The sequence below is a fragment of the Erpetoichthys calabaricus genome, chromosome 8, assembly GCF_900747795.2.
Source record: "Erpetoichthys calabaricus chromosome 8, fErpCal1.3, whole genome shotgun sequence".
NCBI lineage: Eukaryota > Metazoa > Chordata > Cladistia > Polypteriformes > Polypteridae > Erpetoichthys > Erpetoichthys calabaricus.
This window is the reverse complement of record NC_041401.2, coordinates 192,760,171-192,786,480: the sequence shown is the minus strand read 5'-3', so window position 1 is coordinate 192,786,480 and position 26,310 is coordinate 192,760,171. Positions and strand designations below refer to the sequence as shown.

Here is a 26,310-nt window from a genome sequence, read left to right as displayed (position 1 = left end):
AAATACACGATTAACGGGGACATCTGTGAGGTTTCAGGTTCAAATTCCTTTACTGTCAAAAGCGATCTTCCTCCATTGGGCTCTTGAAAATTGGGGCACTGTACAATGGCTGATGCTGTGTTCTGGCCACCAAAGGTCATGCAAAAAGAATTAATAAAGAATATCAAATCTAGCTAAAAAAATTTTCTTTATTTGCAAAACGAACACAAATACAGTTTCTGGTATATCAGCTGAAGTAACTGTTAAAAGAAATAACAGAATATTTGAAAAAAACTGAACAGTAGAAGGATTTTGTATCACAATACATAAGGATGGAAATGTTATTCCTACTGGGCGGCATGGTGGCGCAGTGGGTAGCGCTGCTGCCTCGCAGTTGGGAGATCTGGGGACCTGGGTTCGATTCCCGGGTCCTCCCTGCGTGGAGTTTGCATGTTCTCCCCGTGTCTGCGTGGGTTTCCTCCGGGCGCTCCGGTTTCCTCCCACATTCCAAAGACATGCAGGTTGGGTGGATTGGCGATTCTAAATTGGCCCTAGTGTGTGTTTGTGTGTGTCCTGCAGTGGGTTGGCACCCTGCCCAGGATTGGTTCCTGCCTTGTGCCCTGTGTTGGCTGGGATTGGCTCCAGCAGACCCCCGTGACCCTGTGTTCGGATTCAGCGGGTTGGAAAATGGATGGATGGATGGATGTTATTCCTACTAAGTCAATAGGATTGTCATTCAAAGGAAATTACCTGAAAAAGTTTACTTAGGATATGAGGTGCATCTAGTTAGGTCTGTGACTCCCACCACAAGTCCAACACTTTATTATCAGTTCTCGACTCTGGCCATAGTTGAGTTCAAGAGTTCATAGTTTTCCTTTACATACTGACGCTATATAGTGGCGGCTCTGAGGCTAGGGATCTGCACAGGCAATTGGAAGGTTGCCGGTTCGAATCCTGTAAAATGCCAAAAGGGACTCTGCTCTGTTGGGCCCTTGAGCAGGGCCCTTAACCTGCAATTGCTAAGCGCTTTGAGTAGTGAGAAAAAGCGCTATATAAATGTAAAGAATTATTATATACCCAAACCTTTGGCACTTAAACCATTTAACAGGAGGCGGAATATATGCTGCGTTTCATTTGAAGTCAGAATTTCCAAGTTCCTAGTTGGAATTTTCAAACTAAAGCACCCCCATAAGTTGCTTTTCCTACTCATCTTGCTTGAAGAAGGGGCCTGAGTTGCCTCGAAAGCTTGCATATTGTAATCTTTTTAGTTAGCCAATAAAAGGTGTCATTTTGCTTGGCTTTTCTCTACATTCATAATGGCTAACACGGTATAACACCCTTTTCCTACTCAGAAACTCAGAGCTGGCCTGTCAAGTCTGAATTTGTCCGACTTCAGATTATGACATCAATCTAAAGAGAGATTCATTGTCAGATTTTACACATTAATGCTTCATAAAAAGACATAACACAATTTCAGTAAAATACAAAACATCAGTTTATTTAAATATTTACATATAAGAAAATACACTTATTTTAATAGTAGATCACAATCCCTCAGCACATAGATTGTTAGTCAAGAACCCTTCACAGGTCTTGCCAAGCGTTTGAGTTGTGTTCTGCGCAATACATTTCAGAGAACGGAAACGTTCTGCTCATTAGAATCATACGTAATGTGTGCTGAAAACAATGACAGCTTCATCTGTCAACACAAATATGCTACATTGTTTTTGTGTGTATGTTTTTGCAAGGTTCATTTTTTTTAGCAAGTATTAAAATGCTGGCTAACCAGGACGAGTCAGTAATTATTTTAAAAAGCTACAGACTTTTAAATAATTCAGGTTAAAACTTAACTCGGACTATCTGGTGTCATGCAGCAAGCTCATGGTGAACATCTGAATTGTCATTCTTTAAATTAACTTAAAGAGACAGTTTAGGTGCAAAAACAAAATATAATTAAAAAAGACTTTTACAGAAATTGAAAAGCTAATGACACAATATAAAAGAATACAATAAATAGCATATTTATTTATACCTACTAATAAAACAGTGGATATATAAATGCAGATTGAACAGAAGTCTAGCATTTTTAATGTGTACACCAAATAAAGGTAAATGAGTGTTTTAGTAAACCATCAAAACTGCAACAGATTCAAGGGACTGAGGAGCCTTGGCACAATGAACAAGACATAAATAAATGCTGCAATCAAAATATTTACTGACTCACACGCAAAAAGGTAAGACCTGTTTTGTTTCTCTTTTCACACAAAAACGAGTCTTCTTTGGTTTTTTATTCTTTTGTTAAATGCACCCTTTTGATGCTAAGTTGTGAAAGGATATTTATAGTAAGACCATGAAAAACTTAAAAAGCATGGATGTCTTTACATTATTTTAAATGAATATGTTTAAAATCATTTGTAACAATAAAAAAACAATGTGCAGTTTATATCTACTGTATAATAAGAAATACTCTACATCAATGTGTTGCTCAAAATAATATATCCCTGTTCTAACAAAGCATCAAAATAAGAAGTTATCCAAAAAAAGAAATGGACATCTTAAATACTACATGCCGGTAGTAAATCTACTTGTTTTCTACTGTAGACCCCTTTTTATGTGCAATCTGGCAGTGTGTCCTCATCAGTCTTCCTCTTGACAACGTTTACAGCAGCTTAACTCAGATAATGCATCATTCTTAATCGTAAGCGCTTCCCAACAGAAATACTAGGAAACAGCAACTGAAGGCTGTTTTCAAATGATGTGGGAGTCCAAAGCATTTTCAGATCTCTCCTTAAATCCTCTTGAGACCGCGCTTTAAGAACCACTGCTATGGGCACTGTACGGAATTGTATTTAATAATAAAACGGTATGACTGAAACTATAAGAATGCTTCCAAAATTAGTCCCAGAATGTCAGTGTCTCTCTAAAGCCATATTACTCTACCTTTTTTTGTACATTGGTAACATTTTGTTTTTATATAAAATTCTTATTCGATTGCAAAGTATCTGTGTGTGTCTGTCTTGACATTTAATCTCCTTGTCCCATTATAAACTGTCCATCACAATAAGTGGTGCATTGCTATGAAAATCTCAATTTATAATACATTTTCTAGTTATCTGTTGTCTTCCTCAGTGTTTGTCTATTCATTTATTTACTTAACCCTTTTTTACTGTTGTGAGGCGCTGCTGTATAAAACCCACATGGACATGGGGAGAATATGCAGATTACATTTAAATTAACAACACAGCTATGATTCCTTCATTATTTCCTAAATATGTCAAGTATCAGGGTGAAAAACTGCCCCTCCATTTTAGAACAGGTGTCATTTTTACTCTACATATAATCTCTCTGACTCAAATCAAAAATCAAATGGAAAAAAAATCAGTGAGTGGGTTATCTTTTTTATTATTAAAACAAACTTATATGTAAATGGCAATGATTTAACTGGTTTAATACCTTAGTCAGGTCCACCTAACTGCTTCTGCAGTAATCAGTGTTATAAATGTAAAGTTATAACACAATAGCTTTTAGGCATTTTTTTATATTCTGAAAATAGGCAAGTGAATGATTAATTCATGTTTATAAAGCACACAAAAGTGAAAAACTGAACTGGCAAGAGTGTGTTTTAAACATTGATACCTTAATTACTGGGTCACATTTCTACTGAGATAAATAAAGGTTCAGACTCAGCATGACATCTGCAAAGAAGAGTTTACCTACTGCACCACTTTCAGTATATTTAAAGAAAGTGAGAATAAACAGGTTCAGATTCATGTATTTTCATTTATTTAGTGTTTACATTTTTTTGTAAAGTACGGGGGGAAAAATGAGAAACATAACATGATTACATTTAAGAATTAAAGAAATAAACTAGCAGTGACAATGCCTACTTCCAGGACTGAGTCTGTAAACTCGTTTTTATAAATCACTTAAAAATATGTTAAATGGCTCTTATGCTTATGTTTCTGAATGCTGGCTTATCTTTTAAACAGTCTACTTGAGGTGTATGTTTGTTCTACTTCATGGGACATCATAAGATAACCCTTGGCATCAGGAGTATTGTGAAATACTGCAATCATTCTGTTTAATTTTTTGTCAAAACCATCCAAACATTTAACCACTGCATAACAGCATATGTAGGTACTGAAAATACATTTTAATACTCTTCATAAAATTATAGCACCGTTAAAAAGTTGTGTATTTCTTTGATCAGTAAACTATTTTCCAGTGGGTTGGCTGCTCACAGTCTTTTTCATTATCACCACAGAATCGATTATAAGTTGTTTTAGGATCAAATCCTAATATTTCACGTTCTTCATGAATTCTGAAGGAAAACGTTGAAACAGATGTGCCTATGAAATACCTGTGAGGGGAGACAAGATGCTTATCATCTAACACAAATAACAATAAAGACAATCAAACATTTTATAATTTCTGCTTCTTTATCTCCCTCTTGAATGAGTAAGTATAATTTAACATAAAAAGCTGAAAGCCTAACATGACCTGCTTCACCAAAACACTGCACTAAAACTAAATAAACATCCTTTAATAGTTTCTATATGGGAGTCTGGCAAGGAATCAGCAGGTGTAAAGGGTAGCAATGATAATCCACACAGCACAATAATAAAAGATTAACAGAATACAAGTTGCTGAAAATAAGTGCATTACTTTTTCCACAATTTAGATGTAATATACAGTAAATGAGACAAGCAGGTAAAGGAGATTTGGTGGAACCATTTAAATGAGTTGGAGTCACTGAAATGTTTGGCTGTTAGATTTTTAATTCTGGTGTAGAATAAAACTGAAGTTTGAAGATTTGCTGTTACCCAATGAGTCCTCCACTGCTCATCTGCACTATGCAGTTCGGGCATTATCTGCAGTAGTAGCCAGCATTTATTGTTGAACAAGACTCCGTATGAGTGAAAATAGGAGGTGGTTCATGCGGTGAAGCCATTGAGAGTTTGTGGCCCACTGCTTCTTACACTATTCTCAACTATTTTTATTCTTATTATGCAATATAAATTGGTGAAAAGAACCCAGAAATAAGGTAATTGAAAACTCTCCACAACCTTGAACTTGATAATCGGGCCAGAAAATGAATAGATTAATGGAAATTAAAACTATTTCAGATTATGGAATAAAATATTACCATTATTATACTAGACATGAATGTTAATTCAAATATAGTGTGCCTTTTTGTAATAAGAAGAACCCTCATAACACCAGTCTAATTCTGCCACTGCAGGTACCGTACTTAAGTTTGATTCTGTGTTGATGTGCCAGTATAGCTTTGATAGCTACTGTATACAGGTCATGATGTTCTACATCACAAGAAATCAGTTTCACACATAATTTCAGAATTTCATGGCCCTCTTTTAGGTTAAATGAGACATTTGTAGCCTAAAACCCAAGGTCTGACATACAGTATTAGAACCTGTGAGAAAATGCAGGTAAGTCTACCAAATTAAACAGGCGCTTACCATAAGTTGCTATATGGACTCATACCTCTTACAAAAATGTTTCTTGATCTCGGCGAGTTTGTTTTATTTTTTTAAGCAAAATTAATATTTTTTTAAGTGCCCTAAATTTTTTGAAAAATTAGATTTACGATTCTACTAATTATGCGATAAAATATTGACATTTTTTCTTTTATTTTATTGAAATCACGCAACATTCCATACAAATAGGTGAATTTTTACAAAAATAGTATCATTTTTCTAAAAAGTTTAAATGTCATTATGAATTTCTTGTTGGCAGCAGAAATCTTGCATGTCTTCTTTAAACACTGTCCTTCATACTAACGTAGGTGGAAAAAAAGCAGCAAGTTTACCCTAAGCACCACATAATATGTGCACATTCTATTTCAGCATTTCTATAAGTTCACAAATATGCACAACAGGACATGATTTTAATTTTGATTTATTAAATAGTTTGAGAAAATTGAGCTCACATTTGATTTAATCTTGAAATCTTTAATCTGTACAAAGAAAATAAAATGATGTTTGCACAAGAATTTAATTCCCAGCCACCTTTCTATGGCAGTAACAGCTTTTTTTTTTTTTTTTTTACTAACATAAAACAACATCACAAAATAAATGAAAAAAATTGTGCTTTGTGAATTACTTTATCCTCCAACTTACATTCTATAAACTTTGCTTTTTTGCATTTCTGTTTGCATATTGTTTGACATATTTTTCTCTTTTTCGTTTATTGGACAATTCTCTTGATTTTTATTATATGCAACTATTTTTTGTTCATTTTCTTTTTTTCGATGTTCATTTTCAGCTCTTGCCACTCTTTTTCTATCACAATTTAAAATTCGATGTTCTTGAATAGATAATTTGCTTTTCTGCTTTGCCATTATAACCGATTGCGTTGAAGGGCGAGTTAGCACAAAGAGTGTCACGGGGTGGTACAGAAAGAAAATGTGCGCAGTAGGAGTAATGATTGGGCAAGCAGTGTGGAGGGGAGTTGTCAAGGCTGAATAATGTGGACACGACGGAAAACTTTTTTAATATAACAGAGAGATATGAATAATTACCATTGAGTATGCTTTTCATTTTTATCATCATTATATAATTTTTATCATATTCAACACTCCTACAGTACGCTGACATACCTTCACTGACCCTGAACAGTGTTTTTTATAATGAGTCTATCATTCAAAAAATATTAATTTCCCTTTAATAATATTTAATACTTCAAGTATACTCATGAACCCATCTGTTTTTCTAATTCATTTACTTAACTACGGTTTCCAGGGAATCCATGCCTATCCTAGAAGCCTCACGCAGAGAAGCCATCCGTGGACATGATGCCAGTTAATCACAGGGCACACACATAGACACAATGTAAACTATTTAGTTGATACTCCTTTGTGAAAAACGTTACCCAGAGACATGCCAAGGTGTGATTTAAATCCAGGACTCTGGTCCTGTCAGGCAGTGGTGCTTAACCACAAGACAGTACTACATTATTATGATTATTAATTATTCTCTCTGAAGTATTCTTTGCACACTCTTTATTACAGGAGTGAAACCAACATGAGCACTTTACTACTGGCATTACCTTGCATGAGCACAGATCCACTGATCAATAATCGCAACTCCTCCATCTTTGTATAATTCCATTTCTTCCCAAGTTGGCTCATACCTTCTCATTTCTGGAAGAAGTTTACTTAATTTCTCTTGTTCTGTAAGTAACAAAAAGTACAATTAAATCACAAAAAAATTCTCAGTAATGTAATTGGTGAAAGTTGCTGGAAAGTAATGACATGCCAACACAAACGTTTTAATGCAGCACATTGGTAAACTTTGCTAAAGGTTTGTCAATGCTGAGTTTTACAAAACCATCTAATGACAATATCCCTAATAAATTCATTTTATGCACACATTTTAGATTCTTTTGAAACTGTACCTTTTGCTGTCTAGTACTTCTAAAATTGCCCCTTACAAACCCTATATAAATAAGAAGTGATTTAAAAACGTGAAGGCTCAAAATGTTTTGGACTGTGTATTTTCCATTTCAGGGGACGTTTGTACGGTCAGTCACTAGTTTCAGCATTCACGATACATTTTGACAACAATTCTTAATTTTCAATGAATATACAGGACATTTCAACAAATGTCAAGTACAGATATCTTTATTACCAAAACATTTTACACAACAACCAGAACCTACAATAAACCGATCCCATGAGAGTTATCAATTTTGAACAGTCTGAGTCAAAGAATAAACGAATTACCATCATCATCAGCATCTGTGGCAATAAATACTTTGTCCAGTTTATGTTTCTTCATAATATCACGTATGCTGTTGACAGCAGCTGGCAGACTAGGAACATCTTCCCTGTGTCCCCAGAGAAAGTCTTTTCTTCGAAGATGAACTGCTAGATAAGGACCACCCTTTGCATAACCAGAGCGTACCTGAAAGAAGCACAATGTTAACAGTTTGAATAGAGCCGAGTCCTGAAAGTACTGTTTCATGTAGCGTTGTTAATGATTAACAGTGGCTCAATTAACTTATGGCAAGGGTTTAAATAGAATCATCTTATTTATTATACATTCAGTTTAAATTTGTATTGGGAAATACTGTTTGTCTTGCTGCATTGCAACCCCTGATGTAGAATATCTTTGAGGCATGTTGTTCATTTAGACCAGGGGTCCTCAATCACGGTCCTGGAAGGCTGCAGTGGCTGCAGGTTTTTGCTCCAATAACATGCAAATGACAAAAGAGAGCAGCATTTCTCCATTTAGTTTGTTAACCATTGACACCTCTCGGTATATTTATCATGCACTATTGGCTTTAATTAAATACTTGGAAGGAAAGTGAAGAGAAAAAAGTGAAGGACTGAGAATCACTCCTCCATTTCAGCCTTCAAATCATTTAGATGATATCCTTAGAAACGGGAAGAAAATGTAGGATATGAAGATTCCCTGACATAGCAGAGTTAAAGCACTAACAAGCCATGAAATTCAATTATTGGCAAGAATTGCTTTCTAATTAAGCAACCGGGTTAAAACAAAAACCTGCAGCCTCTGTGGCCCTCCAGGACTGTGATTTAAGCAGAGGTGGGTGAAGTAGCCAAAAATTGTACTCAAGTAAGAGTAGCGTTACTTCAAAATAATATTACTTAAGTAGAACTAAAAAGTAGTCATCCAAAAAATTACTCCAGTAAGAGTAAAAAAAGTACTTGGTGAAAAGACTACTCAAGTACTGAATAACTGCTTGATCATAATAAATGATTTATTTTTTACAAAAGTTGTAATAAGACAGACAAAAATATAATGTGCAAATTCTGCTATTTCCAAATAATAAAATAAAAAATGAGTAAAAATAAATAACATATTTACAAAATAAAGATGCACAAATAACACAAAGCTCCAAATCTCTGTTTTTCACAACAAAGCTTTTGAAGCCAATACCTACAGTAGGTAACATGTATGTTTGAACAGTGCAAACTACTTACAGTGACAAGATATACTGTACACTGAGAGTAGAATACTGCATATTCACTTGCCCTCCAAATAGCACAGCTGGTAGAAAATAATATTAGAACAAGGCAGCTTGTGCACTTCCAAGAAGTCTCACTTTACCTCGACTGTCTATGCCTGTTTGGTTAAAACGTGCTTGTTCTTCACTCAGTGAAGTGATGGTTAAGCTTCAGCAGGAGTTGGCTCTCATTTTTCATGTATTCTTTCTTTCCCTGTCCGCTGTCTGTGAGGAGTTTGTGCCGCTATGCCGCCACAGTTTGTGTGTGGTCATGTGACTGCATGGCTACGTCTGATTTGTGAAACGGAGCCATGTGATTATTGTTGCTACGTCTGATTGGTGAAACAGTCATGCTGTAGATCCACTGGTGGCTTCTTTCTGGCAAAAATATAGCGTATATAATGGAAAAAAAGTAACGATTCGAGTGTTGCCCAATGTAGCGGAGTAAGAGTAGCGTTTCTTCTTCACAAATGTACTCAAGTAAAAGTAAAAAGTATGGTACAGTAAAACTACTCTTAGAAGTACAATTTTTTTTAAAAAGTTAGTCAAGTAAATGTAACGGAGTAAATGTAACTCATTATTACCCGCCTCTGGATTTAAGACCCCGATTTAGACACAAAGCGGGAGTAGGTAACCTACATGTCATATTGTTTTCTATTTAGAAGCAGAGAAGATGCCTTCAGCATTAAGACAGTGTGCTAAATATAGCTCAATTTAGGAACATTTCAAAGAATACAGTGATGAAGATTGCTGCAAACTGTGTAACACACTGGTGAATCACACAAGCAATATAACTACAGTACATTACCACGTACAAACAAAAGACACTACTTGAAAAGTCAAACTGTCACAGCCTACCATATCAGCAAAACTAGCAAGGATGAACAGCAGCCAACATGAATCACAAAAGAGTGTGTACAAAGACAGAACACACGTTATCAATCAGCATGGCTGATGGGAAAAGCTTTCAACAGCTAGTCAATTAGCTTGAGCCAGGGTACAACATTTTAAACAGGCAGCAGGTAAAAATATTTTTATAGAGCACAAGAACAATTTTGATGAGAACTGGGCATTAAGCCCAACACAGCTCATCTATCATTATTCTCCTAACTTTAATAAAATACCATTAAGTCGAGGAGACATAACAGATCAAAAACTGAAAAACCATAGCCAATAAGGTTGCACTCACAACCAACTTTTGAATTGCACCAGCAAATAAGAATTATATCACAACAACATACCATTGTATGAATGAATAATGACAGATGAAGTAAGAGCCACAACAGACATAACATTTCACAACTACACACAAAGCTGAAAGACTTGCTGAATAGCTAACTCTGTGTAGAATACAGATATGCAAATATCTTGTGCTTTTGTGCGTTTATGAGAATCCATGAGACATTGTGGGTGGTAAAGCACTCAACACTACAAACCTGGCTGAAGCAGTATACATTATTTGTAAAATACAACTCCTAGTTAATGAATAATGTAACATGTATCTTATACCTAAGTATACATAAGAATATCAGTCTCCTAACAGTTGATAGAATTGACTTCCCAGTTCATTGATATGCCCCTATTACTAAACAAAAATGTATAATAGTGCTTTTTAGTAATCTCAAATGACAGTTTCTAACACATCTTCACTTAACATTACTACAAATCCTTATGTGTGTAATGCACAAACAAAACATTTTGTGGAAAATTTGGTCTTACATTATTTTACATTAAGCATCTTTTGGATGATTAATGGTTATTCATTTATCAAAATGGGTTGACTATTGATTATAGAATGTGATCAAAATTTGCAGCTCTACATTCAATTAATATTATTAACTAGTAGGGGTATCTGGCACTGCCTTGGGTGAAATATTGGGTAGGTGTGGCCATTAAGAATCTCCAGAGGAAAAAAAAAAATCCCAAACCAAAATTTCCCCAACTAAAGCCTCCATAGGGAGCAACTTTTCATACCTGTGTCCTGTCCTAAAAGTGCCTCCTAGATGCACTTTCTTAACAAAAAAAAAAGGCAGGTGCGGTCTCTAAAAAAACTTCCCCGGGGAATATTTTCAGACTGAAATATAGCCTGTGGTCTTCTCCTGTACAAATGGGGAATCTGTGCCAGATTTGGTGGAGAATGTTTCAACAGTGTGGATTTGCATACAAGACAAAAATATTGTACAGAACTACACATTCAGCTTTATAGGTTAGATTATCTTCAGTATAAACCAAGATTAAAAACATCCCCTAAACCAACAAATGCATTAGTGCAACAGCTATTTCAAACTTGTTTCAAATCAATGCATATAAATAGTAAGCTTCTTCCTCTCTAGTCCAAACTAAGACATGCTGTAAATGTAAGGTTGATCAGCAACTTTTAAATTGCGTGTGTGTGTATATAAGCACGTTCTGCAAAAAGATCGGTCATTTGATAATCCCAGGTTCATGGTGAAATTTTGTGATTAAAAATAGAATAAGAATTGGCAAAAAAAACAAAAAAACAAAACAAAACAACAACTTGTACTTTTTCCGTTTTACCTTTTGTTTTGTCCAGTCTTCATTATAGTCTGTCTTGTCATCCACATCATTAGAATCAAGGTACCTGGATCGGAATTCATCGCCTACCAGTAGGAGGTGCTTTGCAAACACCATGCTTCGTCTGGTCTGGTAAACAAAACAAAAAAAGCACAGCTTCATTGACTGTTGACTCTGTAAATTCATCAGACTAAAATATTGACTAAGCAGTCACAGTCTGTTTGCTTTATCTTCTGACAATGTTGCATTATGCATGGATATATTAAACACACACACTCACACAAACTGTGTTATTGCAAGTGACTGACTTTTCATGTCTAAAAAATAAACAGTAACAGTTCAGCAGTACAATTAAATAAAAATGTAATTTTAGAAAACTATTTTTACAAAAGTATATTTTTACTAACATATATATATATATATATATATACACACACACACACACACACACACATATATATATAAAATAATAAATCAATAAATAATATAAAAAAATATATAAAGATTAATCATTGTCTCTCTAACATTATAAAAAAATCTTGGGGGATGAGACTTTTTATCCTGCGACGAGAAGTGATCTTTTGAAGAGAGACACTTTCACGTCCTGTGAGACGAGACTTTGTGCCAAGAGATTTAACCATGCCCGGGGCCAGAAATAAAACACAAAGAGTAGATGACAAAGTAGAACATCGTAAAGAATTCAAAAACGTTGGTGCATTACACATGCAGAGCAGGTTAGAGATAATGGAAGTATGAAAATTCGAAAGTCTAAAAAAAAAAAAATGATACCAATGATTACATTAGCGCAAACAAACAGAAATTATTACTCGGTGAAATAATGGAACAACGAAAAGAGATCAAATATATTGTTCAGATTTAAACTTTAGGTCGAAGACTTGTACTGTAGATCGTCTAATTCGTGTTGCCATCAGGGAAAAGTAGTGTTTCTTCCCAATGAAGAGGCCTATCTGCCAGAATTAAAAGTTTTGTTGTTTGTGAGCGGCAGAGATGCAAATTTGTTGGCGCGTACCACAGGCAGGGGGGTTGGCAAGAACAGCCCCTTAGTAAATTAAAAAATGAATTACAATTCAAATTTACAATTAAAAATTGTACCCTAAGTTCTTGTCAATAAGCCGCGGCTTATCTAAGGAAAAAAGTTGTGAAAATGAAAAAATAGAATATCGGCTTATACATAAGTCCGGCTTATACATCCATCGCGGGGGTTGCGTTCCAGAGCCACCCGCGAAATAAGAATATCCGCGAAGTAGAAACCATATGTTTATATGGTTATTTTTATATTGTCATGCTTGGGTCACAGATTTGCGCAGAAACACAGGAGGTTGTAGAGAGACAGGAACGTTATTCAAACACTGCAAACAAACATTTGTCTCTTTTTCAAAAGTTTAAACTGTGCTCCATGACAAGACAGAGATGACAGTTCCGTCTCACAATTAAAAGAATGCAAACATATCTTCCTCTTCAAAGGAGTGAAGCAAACAAATCAATATGTCTGTTTGGCTTTTAAGTATGCGAAGCACCGCGGCACAAAGCTGTTGAAGGCGGCAGCTCACACCCCCTCCGTCAGGAGCAGACAAAGAGAGGGAGAGGGAGAGTTTGTTTTTCAGTCAAAAATCAATACGTGCCCTTCGAGCTTTTAAGTATGCGAAGCACTGTGCAGCATGTCTTTTCAGGAATCAGCTTTACAAAAGATAGCAACGTGAAGATAATCTTTCAGCATTTTTAGACGAGCGTCTGTATCGTCTAGGTGTGCAAACAGCCCCCCTGCTCAATCCCCATACGTCAGGATCACAGATAGTCAGCGCAAGATTGACAGAAAAGTAAGCAATCTAGCTTCTCAGCCATCTGCCAATAGCGTCCCTTGTATGAAATCAACTGGGCAAACCAACTGAGGAAGCATGTACCAGAAATTAAAAGACCCATTGTCCGCAGAAATCCGCGATATATATTTAAATATGCTTACATATAAAATCACAATTTAAATGACCGCTACGCGCTCGTGTTGACTCGGCGACGCCCAGAGCAGAAAGAACGCGCTCCGGCCGCTCCAACCGCGCCATGCGGGGAGTGAGAGAGACGGCAATATCTCACACTCTCTCCCCCCTTAAAGAAATTAAATGGGCGCGAGTGAGACCACTGACCTCCCTCCCTTCTATTAGTTATAGGTTATAGTATGTTCGGCTTATCCATGAGTCCGGCTTATCTATGATACGATTTTATTTTAAAAATTCGTATGATTTTTGGTCTCCGGCTAATACATGAGTCCGGCTTATAGACAAGAACTTAGGGTAATAATATAGCTTTGTAATATATATATAAAAACAAAAAGCTTTTCAAGGCTGGCATTCTACTGAATAACCTCTACTTCACAGTTTAAAGACCCTGGCTCTAACTACTGGTTATATTACCATTCACGCAGAACATATGTGTTTTCTTAGTGTTTATGTGGGCTCCCTTGAAATATGCCAGTTTCTCACTCCATCTCACAGATTTGCATTTTAATATAATGAATAATTCAGAATTGAATATGTGCAAGCGTGTTATTTACTATGTGGAAGCTTGTGATGCCTCTAAGCCCCAATGGAAAAGTCAAGTTTGGGGAATGGATGGAGGGACAGACGAACAAAACAAACACAATACTAAGTGTTCCACTCTTTTTAACTCCGGTAGCATGTTTTCATATCTGGTCTTGCCAAATATTTTATGGTAAACTTATTAGGTCAACTTGCTTAAGAATCATGTGTGTTTAAATAAAGCAATACTCTGCCCCAGAGTATTTTTTATCTACTCTTTACTCTCGTTGTTTGTAGTTACAGGCAAGAAAAACTGTTAATTTCATATTTTCACTTGGAATGTAGGTAACAACATTTCTGGCAAGTAATATGAAAATATCCAAAATAATTTCTCATGTTTCCTGGTAATGCATAATCCATCTGTCAAGCATTCAGATATCTGCTCGTACAAAACAGGAGTGCATTAAAACAGAACTGAGTTTTCACACATTTGTTGCTTATTAATCCATAAATTCAGGATTTCTGTGTTTTTCATCAGCCGTTTATGAAATTGCAGGAGTAAATGTACGTTCTGCTTATTGAATCATCTCAGATATACACAAATACAAGATATATTTTCCACCTAATAATGTTTTCACTTGATTTTCTTTAACTTTTTAAAATCTGGAAATGGAAATAAAAACATATGTCTGGGTATGTTGTGAGCATACAAATAGATTCCTAACATGTGGATTGTGTGACACGAGTAATTTTTTTTTCTTATTTTCATGGATATTTTCAAAATATTTGCTGTTGTTAAATGTTGGTTCCCACTGACGCTTATCGTATCAGTAATGTCGCTCGCTTCGCGTTCCATAAGATTAACACTTTTTCTCAGCCATAACTACAAATATCATGAGGTAAAGAACAGATAAAAATATAATTTTTGGGTGGGGTGTTTCTTTAGCTAAGAATGTTAACTAACTTAAAAAAATTATCCATTTTTGAAATGTTGCTTTTATATTTTCAAAACAAGGCATACTAAATGCATTATATATGTTTGTACTTAAGTTGAAAATAAATTGTCTTCAGATAAACACAAGAGAATAATGTAAACTCAAACTTACATCCCAATAGTCCTTTGCACCATAGTGATCGTGAAGAAGCGTTTCTGCTCTATCCAGCATCACTGATCTTAAAAAAAATAATATATAAAATATATACATATAAATATTTTATATATATAAAATAATTTCAGTAATCACATATTCGTGAGAAATGTAAAAATGGAGACAAAGTAATTTGTGAATTTCCCCTTGGGATTAATAAAGTATCTATCTATCTACTGTATGTATCTATATCTATTTGAGGTGTTACATCAGTGAGATATCTCTGTTTAACTAAAATGTTAAAGCAGGTCAGAGGCTCAAATAATTATATGAAATTTTATGAGAAGCTGGAAACTAAAATCAGTTAATTAGTCTGTAAATGCATACTTATTCTTACTGTACATTTGGTATATTGTTGAGCTCTGAAAATATTTGAAATCAGATATATAAACATATGTGATAGATATAACATTTATGAATAACTATTAAAAAATGTACTCTAGACAAACAGTATGTAAAGAATTAAAAAGAGGATGTTTTTACGCATCATACAAGTCATAAAAATGAAGTTAATGCATACAAGGTACATATTTACAGAAAGCCTGCCCTTGTAACTATTTCCTGTACCGCACAAACATTAAATGCGATGAAACGTTACAAATTTCAATTAAAGTAATGCATACATCCATAAAGTATGTGTACAATTTTTTACTTGTACTTATTTTTCTGTCTGAATATTTAATAAAAGCGACAGAATTAAAGAGCAACTTAACTGTGCCACATTTCTTTCCAACGTCAGACAATTTAATTCAAAGACACATGAGCATACTAATACAATATTTGAAGATTTGAATTACTTGTTCTTGTTTACCGAGCAGTTGTGTTTTTCAGCAGGATGGGAACCATGATTGACGCGTGTCCCTGGGCTGACAAGCAGGTGACATTCAGGCCTCTTGTCTCCTCATAACCCCAGAACCAGCCTCTGTAAATACATTTGGAAATATTGAGTTCTTCAAAAGGAATATTTAAAAAATACATTACATTATTGTGATGAATGGGGACTCCCTCTGTTTATTTTAAAGTTGCCATATTGCATACACCCATTTTCCAATTCTAGATTTCCTAATATTGAGATGCGAGGTGCCTGAGCCTATTCTGGCAGCATGAAGGATGAGGTACCAGTCCATCACAGAGCTCATTCTCACCACCCAGCTAATTTAAAGCCCTCAACTCATTAAACCGGCATGCCTTTCCACTCAGTGTTACCAGGGTAGATAAGCACAAAACCCCAACCAAATTGGATTATGCAGGGTTGAAAGTATTATAATAACTATAATCCATTTTTAATTTGGGTTTCCTGGAAATGTCAATTGGCAAACTGACAATTACTGCAGATAGATAGATAGATAGATAGATAGATAGATAGATAGATAGATAGATAGATAGATAGATAGATAGATACTTTATTAATCCCAATGGGAAATTCACATTCATTAAGAATGAATGCTATTTCAAGAATCCAGCTACCCTAGGATTATCCCATGCCAGGTCATCGGCTACATGGATTTACCTCCTGCGTCTCAAAGGAGGGAATGTCAGGTAGAAAGGCAAATCAAAATGGACTCTCTTTGACTGAAGATCCTGCAGTGGACTCGTGCCTTCTCCAGACACCAGTTTGGTATTTCAGGTTCTACCATCCACATACAAAAAGATGTCAAATTTGAACTTTCCTAATCACATTGGAGATCTCAAATGTAATTCATTTGAATTAAAAACTGGGTAGCACAACAGGTAAGATTGTTGTGTTACAGCTCTAAGGGATGCATTTTCATTTCCTAGTTAGACTGCCTTTCATTTGATGTTTGCTCTGCAGCCACTTCAGTCTCTTCTGGTTCACTGTCACAGTCCAAATTCACGCAGATCACGTGTTTCTCTAAATCGGCCAACTGTGAATAGACGTGCTGCTGAGGCTTCAGCGTGGCCAGTATTTACAATAAAATAAAACAGCCAAGTTCATTAAAATATTGTGATTTATTTGTTATATACTATTTATAGAACTTTAAATATACATCTCTCTATTAAATCCTGGGATGAGATGAGACTTTTTCAGAGAGACACTTTCACGTCCCGCGAGATGAGACTTTGTACCAAGAGATTTAACCAGGCCCGGGGCCGGAAATAAAAGACAAAGAGTGGATGACAAAGTAGAACATCGTAAACAATTCAAAAATGTTGGAGTGGAACACATGCAGAGCAAGTTAGATAATGAGAGTAATAAAATTCGAAACACTCAAAAAAATTATAGTAAAGATCGCATTAGCACAAACAAACAGAAATTATTACTCGGTGAAATAACAGAACAGCGAAAAGAGATCGAATATATTGTTCGGATTTAAACTTTTAAGTCTGAGACTTGTAGATCGTCTAATTTGTGTTGCCATCAGGGAAAAGTAGGGTTTCTTCCCAATGAAGAGGTGTATCCGCGAGAATCAAAACATTTGTTGTTTGGTGAAAGTGAAATCCACATACGCGAGCGGCAGAAACGTGAAGTGGCAGGTGCATAGTGCAGGCCGGGGGGTTGGCGGGCGAAGCCCCTTAGTGATACATATATATATTTCCTGTTACCTTTCAGGATTCTTACTCAATACATAAGCTGTGCAAAACAAATAGCCATGGCATTAATATTCTGACTCTGAATTCATGGTTACACAAATCAGACCCCAACCCTGGACATGGCACCTGGACCCACACAAGCACCCACTCACATCTTACACAGAGCCCATTTAGAACCCCACGTATGTGCATTTCTGAAATGAGGTACGTAAAATCGAGGACCTGTAGGAAAATCCAGCCCAGTGTAAGGAGGAGAACATGCAAACTCCCAAAAGAACAAGATTAGCAGTGATCAACACCATGACAGTAGATCTGTGAGGCTGCAATGCTACTTACTGTGCCACTGTGCTGCTACAACACACATACAACTGTGTGTAAAATTAATAAAAAATATGCATTATGTTCCCAAATTATAAAACTAATAAAAGCACTTGTCTCTTTCATCAGTCTATTGGGACTTTTGATGAGATTTATTTTCATATTTATTATTCATACATTCACCCTGCAACTTGAAATTGGCCTGTTTTGAGTGAGGATGTGTCCCTGTGTTGTGAACTGGCACCCAGTCAGGGTTCGATTTCCACTTTGTTCCTAGTGCTGCCACAACAGACACTGGCTCCCTGTGATCCAGCATAGGAAAAGTGAGTTACGGAAAGAAGGATGTATGGATATATTATATGACATCTTTGACTTCCATCATTTGTATGAAAACGTGTTATATAAATAAATGTTGTTGTTTCTGTCTGTACCGGTAATATCCTTGCTTGTCTTTCGAGTACATGAGTTGCTCTGTGCAAGGTCTCTCATCAACCTTCTCCTCCCATTTTCCATCTGTCCACCCTTCTGCATAATTCTGTAGGACATACACCTGTTCTATGAAAGGGCCACCAGACTCTACGATAAAAAAAGTAATCAAAACATCATTAGTAACTCACAAAAACACCTGATATTTCCTTCAGACTATAAATAAAAACGCACTACAAAGAAGTTTAGTGTTTCAATGCTTGATGTAATCAATCACTTCTAGAAACGTGTCAGTGATATTTGCATCAGAATTTATTCAATGTATTCTTATACATAACAGCACACATCTGAGAAGTCTGACTCCGCATTAACTCATTCAAAAATGTACAAATAGAAAATGATTCCATGTGAAATACTCAATGGCCACTTTATCAGGTCAGTCTAGTCATTTTGCTATGATAACAGAATTCTTCAAGGTGTGGATTTATTTAGGTGCTGGACAGCATTTCTTCCAGATTTTGGTTTCGGGATGACAGATTAGCATTATGCAGTTCTTGCACATTTTTTTTCGACCCTGCATTCAACTTCCTCATTTTCTCAAATGAGCTCCATTAGACTGAGATCTGGATATTGTGGGGCCCAGTTGAATTCATGGAACCACAATATTGGATGGGATGGCATGGCATGGCACACTACCCATTTTACAAAGAGAAGACTAGAAGATGATGGTCAGTAACAATGCTTAGGAGTGCGGTGGCATTACAGGGAAACACAGAACATCAGACACAAGGCAGGATGGATCCAGTGACTTATTTGGTTGACACTAATGTTGTGAGACCAGATGACTTTTTTTCCCAGTAAGTAATGCCATTTTCTGACCCACCTAATTCAAATGAGGGGCACAGGGGAGCTGGACACTATCCCAACCTGCACAGGGTGCAAGGCAGGAACAAACCCTGAACAGGGTCCACCACAGGGTGAAAACACACACACACACACACTCACTCACTCACCAAATGAAAAAGACAACTCAGGTATGCTGGCCTATGAGGCAGAGTTTCAAAGAAATCGCCATATCTGGAACTGGCAAACTGAAAGAAAACACTAAAATGGGAAAAAGTTTGGAATTGCTAAGAAGTCCACCCTCCAATGTCTGTGCTCTGCTGCCTATTATAACCTTTTCACTGTTGCAGATGGCACTTGTATTAGGTGTACTGTACTGTTTAAGAAACCAGTGAAGTGTCTGTTTCTAAAAATTTATGTTCTTATTCTCTTGTCCAATTTCTCTCAAAACAGCAGTAGACACCTTTATATGAAATCTTTAGTTTCTTGGCTGTTGAATGAAGTAATCTTGACTTCACAAAAACAGCAACTGGCATGTTTCTTAAGAAAGCAGTTTTGTTTTGGACATTTTTAAAACTAGAATTGAACTTTAGGAATGCCAATGCCTTGCAACCCAAAGAAAGTCAATCCTTTGCTTTATTAAAGAGAAGAAGTTTTCGCTGTGCTAACACAATTACAGAGGTTTTTCTAATACACATCTCTCTATATATATAATAGCAGAGAAAAGCCAAGCAAAATGACACCTTTTATTTGCTAACTAAAAAGATTACAATATGCAAGCTTTCGAGGCAACTCAGGCCCCTTCTTCAGGCAATGCCTCGAAAGCTTGCATATTGTAATCTTTTTAGTTAGCAAATAAAAGGTGTCATTTTGCTTGGCTTTTCTCTACATTCATAATGGCTAACATGGTACAACACCCTAGTACTCTCTCTCTCTAATATATATATATATATATATATATATATATATATATATATATATATATATATATATATATATATAAAATCCAACGTCTATCTGTCTGTCCGCTTTTCACAAGAGAACTACTGAACAGATTTAGATCGGGTGTTTTTTTCTAGAATTTGCTTGAATATTCCAGTTGATTTTGTGACTTCTCTCATATGCGCTGTGCATCACAGTTCACTTGCGGTTTTATTTACGCGAACCTGAGAGAGACGCAGCAGGCCGAGGGGAGGGGGGATGGGGCCCTACTCACTCACACACCAGCCTCAGGGCATGTACCTTACATCCGCTTAGCTAGCAAACGAGAGAACTACTTAACATATTTAGATCGGGTTTTTTCTAGAATTTGCTTGAATATTCCGGTTGATTTTGTGACTTCTCTCATTGCACTAAGAATCATAGTTTGCTTGCAGGAGCACTATCTTGATAATCCGAGACAGAGGCTGCAGGCCGAGAGGAGGGGGGAAGCGTGATGTCAGGAGTGGGAAGCAGGGTCCTCCTCACTGTCCTGTTTCACTTCTACGTGGGCGAAGCCGCAGGGCACAGCTAGTAGTTAAAGATGAGCTAAGAGAGTTTACTATCACGAGTAACAGCTGCTGAAGGCGGGGCTTTGTCAGTCATTTCAAGCAGTAATAACCATTTACAGCATTAGTAATGTTTTGGCAATATTTTAAAATCAGTTTTAATAAAAAAAAAACAAGCACTTCTTTGTGAACTTTTAATGTTACTTTATATTATATACAGTATATGAGAGAGTGAGGACTATAGCCACATGATTGGAGGAACCCAACTATGTGTGTTAACAAGCAGATCAGCCAAATACAAGGTGTGATCAAAAAGTATGGTGAATATTGATGCAAGAGCTACACCAAACTATTCAATGCCGGTTCTAACAGGTCCATCTTAGAGCCAAGTCTGTGACCAGTTTCGATTTGTTTGATCCTGTCAGACATTTGTGAGGCACTGTTGAGTTCAAATGTGTTTTTCAAGTTTGTCGTTAGTAATGGATATCGAGCAACACAGTAACATGAAATTTTATTTCAAATTGCAAAACCCATCAGATGTTAAAATCAGTTTATGGTGACACTGCACTGACAATTAAGACTGTTTACAAGTGGTTTGATCGATTTCGTAATGGATCTGACTCGCTTGAAGATGAGAAAAGATCAGGACGTCCGTCAACATCAATAACTGAGGAAAATGTTGAAACAGTTTCATTCTTCATCATGACAACGTTCCTTGTCACACATCCCTTCTAGTACGACGATTTCTGTCAAATAAAAACATCACGCTGTATCCACATCCACCTTATTCACCGGATCTGGCACCGTGCAACTTCTGGCTGTTCCCTAAATTGAAAAATCACCATGAAAGGCAAATTATTTCAATCCACTGAAGACATCCAGGCAGCCACGAAAGCCCAACTAAAGACACTCTCGAAAGAAAACTTCCAGAACTGCTTTGCAAAGTGGCAGGAGCGTCGGGAGAAGTGCATGCAAAGTGGAGGAGAGTATTTGGAGGGGGACTAGTAGTTGTAAATCTTTTACTGCAATAAACGTTTCTTTTTTAAAACATTCACCATATTTTTTGATCGCACATCGTATTGTGGCCACTGAGTGTATATATAGATAAATGTGCTATTTTAAAAAAATGAGAGGTACACAAGTAGTTTGTCAATAAATCTGCAAACATTTTAACCTTTGTGTTTCTCACGCAGCCCTTACATGATTGTGTATTATTTTTATGCAGAGGGATAAATCACATTTAGAGACTCATCAAAATTTGAAGCCTGTTCTAGGACATGTCAAGCTGAAGTTGATTATAACTTAGAAATGGAGTTTTTGGCATGAATGGATACAAAAAAAAAGTACAGAGAGTATGATGAGAAAAGGAAGGAAAAACATTTACTGTATTTATTTATTTTGCACATTTTGATTCATTAAAGTAGCTTAAAGCGCTCTATATGAACAAGGCACAAACTTGAGTATCTGAAGAAATTGTCAGTCGTGTTGACAGAATTAAATTTAAAAAAATCTACTTGTCACTTTTTAATGTTTTGTTTAATGGAGTCTGCTGCTTATGTCGAAAATGATTAGTATGACTTTAAAAACTGAAATGTTCGCCGTTCCCCTCGAGGATCAATAAACTACTATTTATCTATCCATTCGTTTTCTGGATGTGCTGTAAAAAATTGAACTACATTTTTAAAATATTTGCAGTTTTAAAATTCAAGACTGACCATGTAAAGAGTTTTCCTGATCCAAGCCAAGATTTCAGGTCAGTGGTTTGTAGGTTACTTTTTTTTTTTTTCTAACTCACTAGATTTAGTTTACATAAACAAACTCACCTGCTATAAAATGCTCATACTCAATAACAGGTATGTTCATATTAAGGCTGTCCAAGTCAAAGAAGTCACCCCAGGGAATTCGGACCTGGTAGATGTCCGGAGTCTGCCAGTGATAGAGGCGTCCCCAGGGGGGCAACACAAGAACCCAAGGCCCTTTCTTGAGGAGAGCCTTCATTAAAGAAGCCATACGAATGAACACATCCCTCCGTAGATTAAAACCTTCAGGGGGATTCACATCGTACAGCAGGTATCTGTAGGACACAAAAGGGCACATTAAATAGGAAACAGCCAATGGCAGTCAAACACAAACAATAAATACATTAGGAGGTGGCATTTAGAGACGGGGACCACTTACAGAAATAGTCTACACAAATGAAAAAAACAAAAACAGCAAGAGGGTTGTCAGTCTTATTTTCTAATGATTACAATGTCCAAAGATATTTACTAATTTTCATATCAGCCCATAATAACACATACTGCTCCATGCCGGACCATCGCCTCTCACAGGACACTTAACTTTACACTTCCATTTGACAGTAATGGCAAAAATGCTGAGATGAGCATGGGGCAGAGTGCTATCAAGAGAAAGCGTAAGCCAACTGTAGCATTATGCATGTAATGTGAACATAGCTGGCAGATGTCAAAACAAATGGGGTCATTAATCAGTCTGGCAAGAAAAGAGTCTGGTCAGGTACTGGCAAAAGAAAAGAAGGAAATATTCACAGAAGGGTGTAACACGTGCCATTATGACTTCAAAGGTCCAGAGACGAAGGTTTAATTGCCAGCTCAGGCAGTATGCATGTATACAGGCTCAACATTTTTACTTGTGTTGAAATTTCCAGATAGTCCTAGGATAACAGAGACGGTGTGTTTGCCCAGCCATTGATTATTGTTCCCTTGGTTGCATCCTTGTGCCCAATATCACTGAGACAAGCTTTAATTCACCACAGAAACTGTGAGGGTAGCTTCAGAAAAGGAAATGAATAGATTTGTAGATATTAACTTTGGCCTCGGTCAACTCCTGATCTACCTACAGTTACAGTACAGAGCTTACATCTACTGTGCTTGTGTACTGTGTCTGTACAGCCCACCCAATGAATACTGTATGTTCAGGAAACGGATGGATATACCGATATCATAGCCTGAAATACCCAGGATTGTGTTAACTTACTGTTCTGCAAATTCAATTTTTAATTTCAATCCGGATCCTGAGTTGATTTATCATGTGGTGGGTGCAGCAATGCGCTGTATCAGCATGTGCTCCTACCCTCTCTCTTCTCCTTCTCTGTAGACTGTTGTTGCAAATTTCCGAAAGCCAAATTAAAGTACAAATAACAATCCATCGTAAACTGGGAAGTCACCTCCACGTAGTTTCTTTGCATAGATGCATGCTCATCTGATTTGGGTTCATGTAGGGTTTGCACTGGCACTCTTAAGCTGTTCATCTAAGCTACAGTATGTTTTACACACAAGGCACATCACTCATACTGCACATCATCAGGCTCTATATTTCTATTGGTGAAACACAGTCTGCTTAAATGACGCCCCCCGGGCACGAATTTTGTCAGCTGGAGCTTAACCAGTGACGTTTTCATTTACAGTCACAAGGCTTAATCAGATGGCAAAACTCCCGGGACTTATTCAGTACCAACAATATCAGCAAGAACCACCACCGCTCGACTTGGGATCTCCGATATGACAATGGATTTCAGGTTTAATGACCTACTTACAGGTCACGCCTACGTATTTAATTTTTTAAGAATTACTAGAAATAAATAATCTGGGAGCAAAATACACACAGTTACGTATATGTGACATTTTTTTCTTTAAGATAGATTACTAATGTAAAAAAATGACAACACGGCGTTTTAATTAAAGGTACAACTTGTCATCTACTTAATTGTTGAACAGTTGAACTCGCACGAGTTGAAAACCCACAGCCAAGGGGTCCAAATTGGTCGGGATTGTTAAAGGATGCTGTAAACATAAACTTCCCTTTCTATCGCTTTATTCGAGTCGGGACAGTGGCTCATTTAACGCCCGCATCCACACACTTTCTAAATCAGCAGCACTGGATAAATCAAGTGGAAGAGAGCACAGCTTCGCAATTCGGACGTATCGCACCTTCGATCCGTGGCTATTGAGAACGCAGCGGCAGAATGCACGACGCTTTTCCCAGCACTGAAAGTCTCCTCTCCAGCGACACAACCGTCCACATAAATGAACACAAACAACACGAGCAAGCAGCGCGGCCACAGGGGAGTACACCGCATCCAAGCAAAAAGTGCCCTCTCCCCGTCCGCCATGCTGGTCTCGACATCCACGCACTTCCGGTGGTGAACGCGAGAGACACGGCGTCTCAAGTTGCCAGGCAACCACTTCTTCTTTTCCGGTAGCTGGCAAGGAGCTTTTTTTGAAAGCCTACAAGACTAATAAAAGGTAGTTTAATAACAGTAATGATATAGTTTATTTATAAAAGGCCTTTGCCATGCCCACATATGTAAGTGCCTTCATAAGATACTCGGACTCTACACTTTTCCACATTTTGTTGTTGAACCCTTGTTCTAAAATCGTTCAGGTTCACCATGGGATAGGAGTTGCCAGCCGTATTGAAAAGTATTTATTCCGTATTTTCGTGCACGTCGCGCTTTAAGCGACTCGCGAAAACCCCGAGTGGAGACACCAACGCTCATGTATTATCGTTCAATAAACCCATATGTAGTACATCAGCACGCCCTTCTCCCATATTTCTCTACATTAAAGGTGGGGGATCCTACCATGGTAGGGTTGCCAGATTAGAAAATTAGAAATACGGGACACTCTTAAAATCTCTCTCTATATTACTATATATATAAATTTATACATGCCCCCTACACACCCAGACCAATATATTATATAAAAGTAGAGACAGAAGTTAAAAACATAAAGCAAGGATTTTAATAGGTTATGAGGAAAACAAAAGTAAAATCATTTGAAAATTATTTAATACAAGCTAAAAAAAATCTGTAAAAGTGAAATTATTTGAAAATATTTATTTAATACAGACAACAGAGAAATATTATTATTTAATACAGGCAGAATAAAAGTGTGATATGTGAATTTCCCCTTGGGATTAATAAAGTATCTATCTATCTATCTATCTATCTATCTATCTATCTATCTATCTATCTATCTATCTATCTATCTATCTATCTAAAAGTGCGCCGTGGCAAGTAGTAACAACACCCTTTGTTGACAGTCGCTGAATGTTGAAATGCTGATCCAGAACTGTACAGCAGCGCGGCTGGAGAGCAAAACGGTAAGAGTATCGCAAACAGGCAGCAGACACGAGTTTCCTCGTTACATTTGGGTTGTTTTCATCAAGAGAATCTGAGAAAAGAAAGTATAATTACTTATAAAGTTACAACTAAGTACCGTAAGAAGGTAGTAAAAATATATTTTTATTACGAAATTTAAAAATGAACTAAATACGGGACATTTAGGTCAGTACGGGACAGGGGACAAAACGATCAAATATGGGACATGTCCCGTATATAAGGGACATCTCGCAACCCTATACCATGGACACCTTATGAGGTCCTTGTGGGACACGAGTGTTCCTGTGGTTCGTTGGCTTGGCTGCTGGAGTTGTACCCTCACATTGTACATATTCTGTGGCAGAACAACCGCTTAAAATTGC

The 26,310-nt window shown here is 36.7% G+C and overlaps 1 protein-coding gene across 1 annotated transcript; it reads right to left on the bottom strand.

Annotated features, from left to right (window-relative positions):
• Window positions 1-1,456: 1,456 nt before the first annotated feature.
• Window positions 1,457-24,994, bottom strand: pofut2 (protein O-fucosyltransferase 2). Its single transcript, XM_028808025.2, has 9 exons — window positions 24,756-24,994; window positions 22,632-22,882; window positions 18,484-18,628; window positions 15,993-16,103; window positions 15,140-15,206; window positions 11,506-11,631; window positions 7,721-7,901; window positions 7,045-7,168; window positions 1,457-4,339 (listed from the first exon to the last, which is right to left on the bottom strand). The coding sequence occupies exons 1-9, from the start codon at window positions 24,935-24,937 to the stop codon at window positions 4,186-4,188; spliced, it is 1,341 nt and encodes a 446-aa protein (XP_028663858.1). The 5' UTR covers window positions 24,938-24,994; the 3' UTR covers window positions 1,457-4,185.
• Window positions 24,995-26,310: the final 1,316 nt, after the last annotated feature.

Excerpts from the sequence above, each read along its gene's own strand:
- pofut2 (XM_028808025.2), bottom strand. The coding sequence starts at position 24,937 with ATGGCGGACGGGGAGAGGGCACTTTTTGCTTGGATGCGGTGTACTCCC. Across the intron at positions 22,883-24,755 it reads TCAATAGCCACGGATCGAAG|ATACCTGCTGTACGATGTGA; the intron begins GTGCGATACGTC and ends TGTGTCCTACAG. Across the intron at positions 15,207-15,992 it reads CTGAAAAACACAACTGCTCG|ATCAGTGATGCTGGATAGAG; the intron begins GTAAACAAGAAC and ends ATTTTTTTTAAG.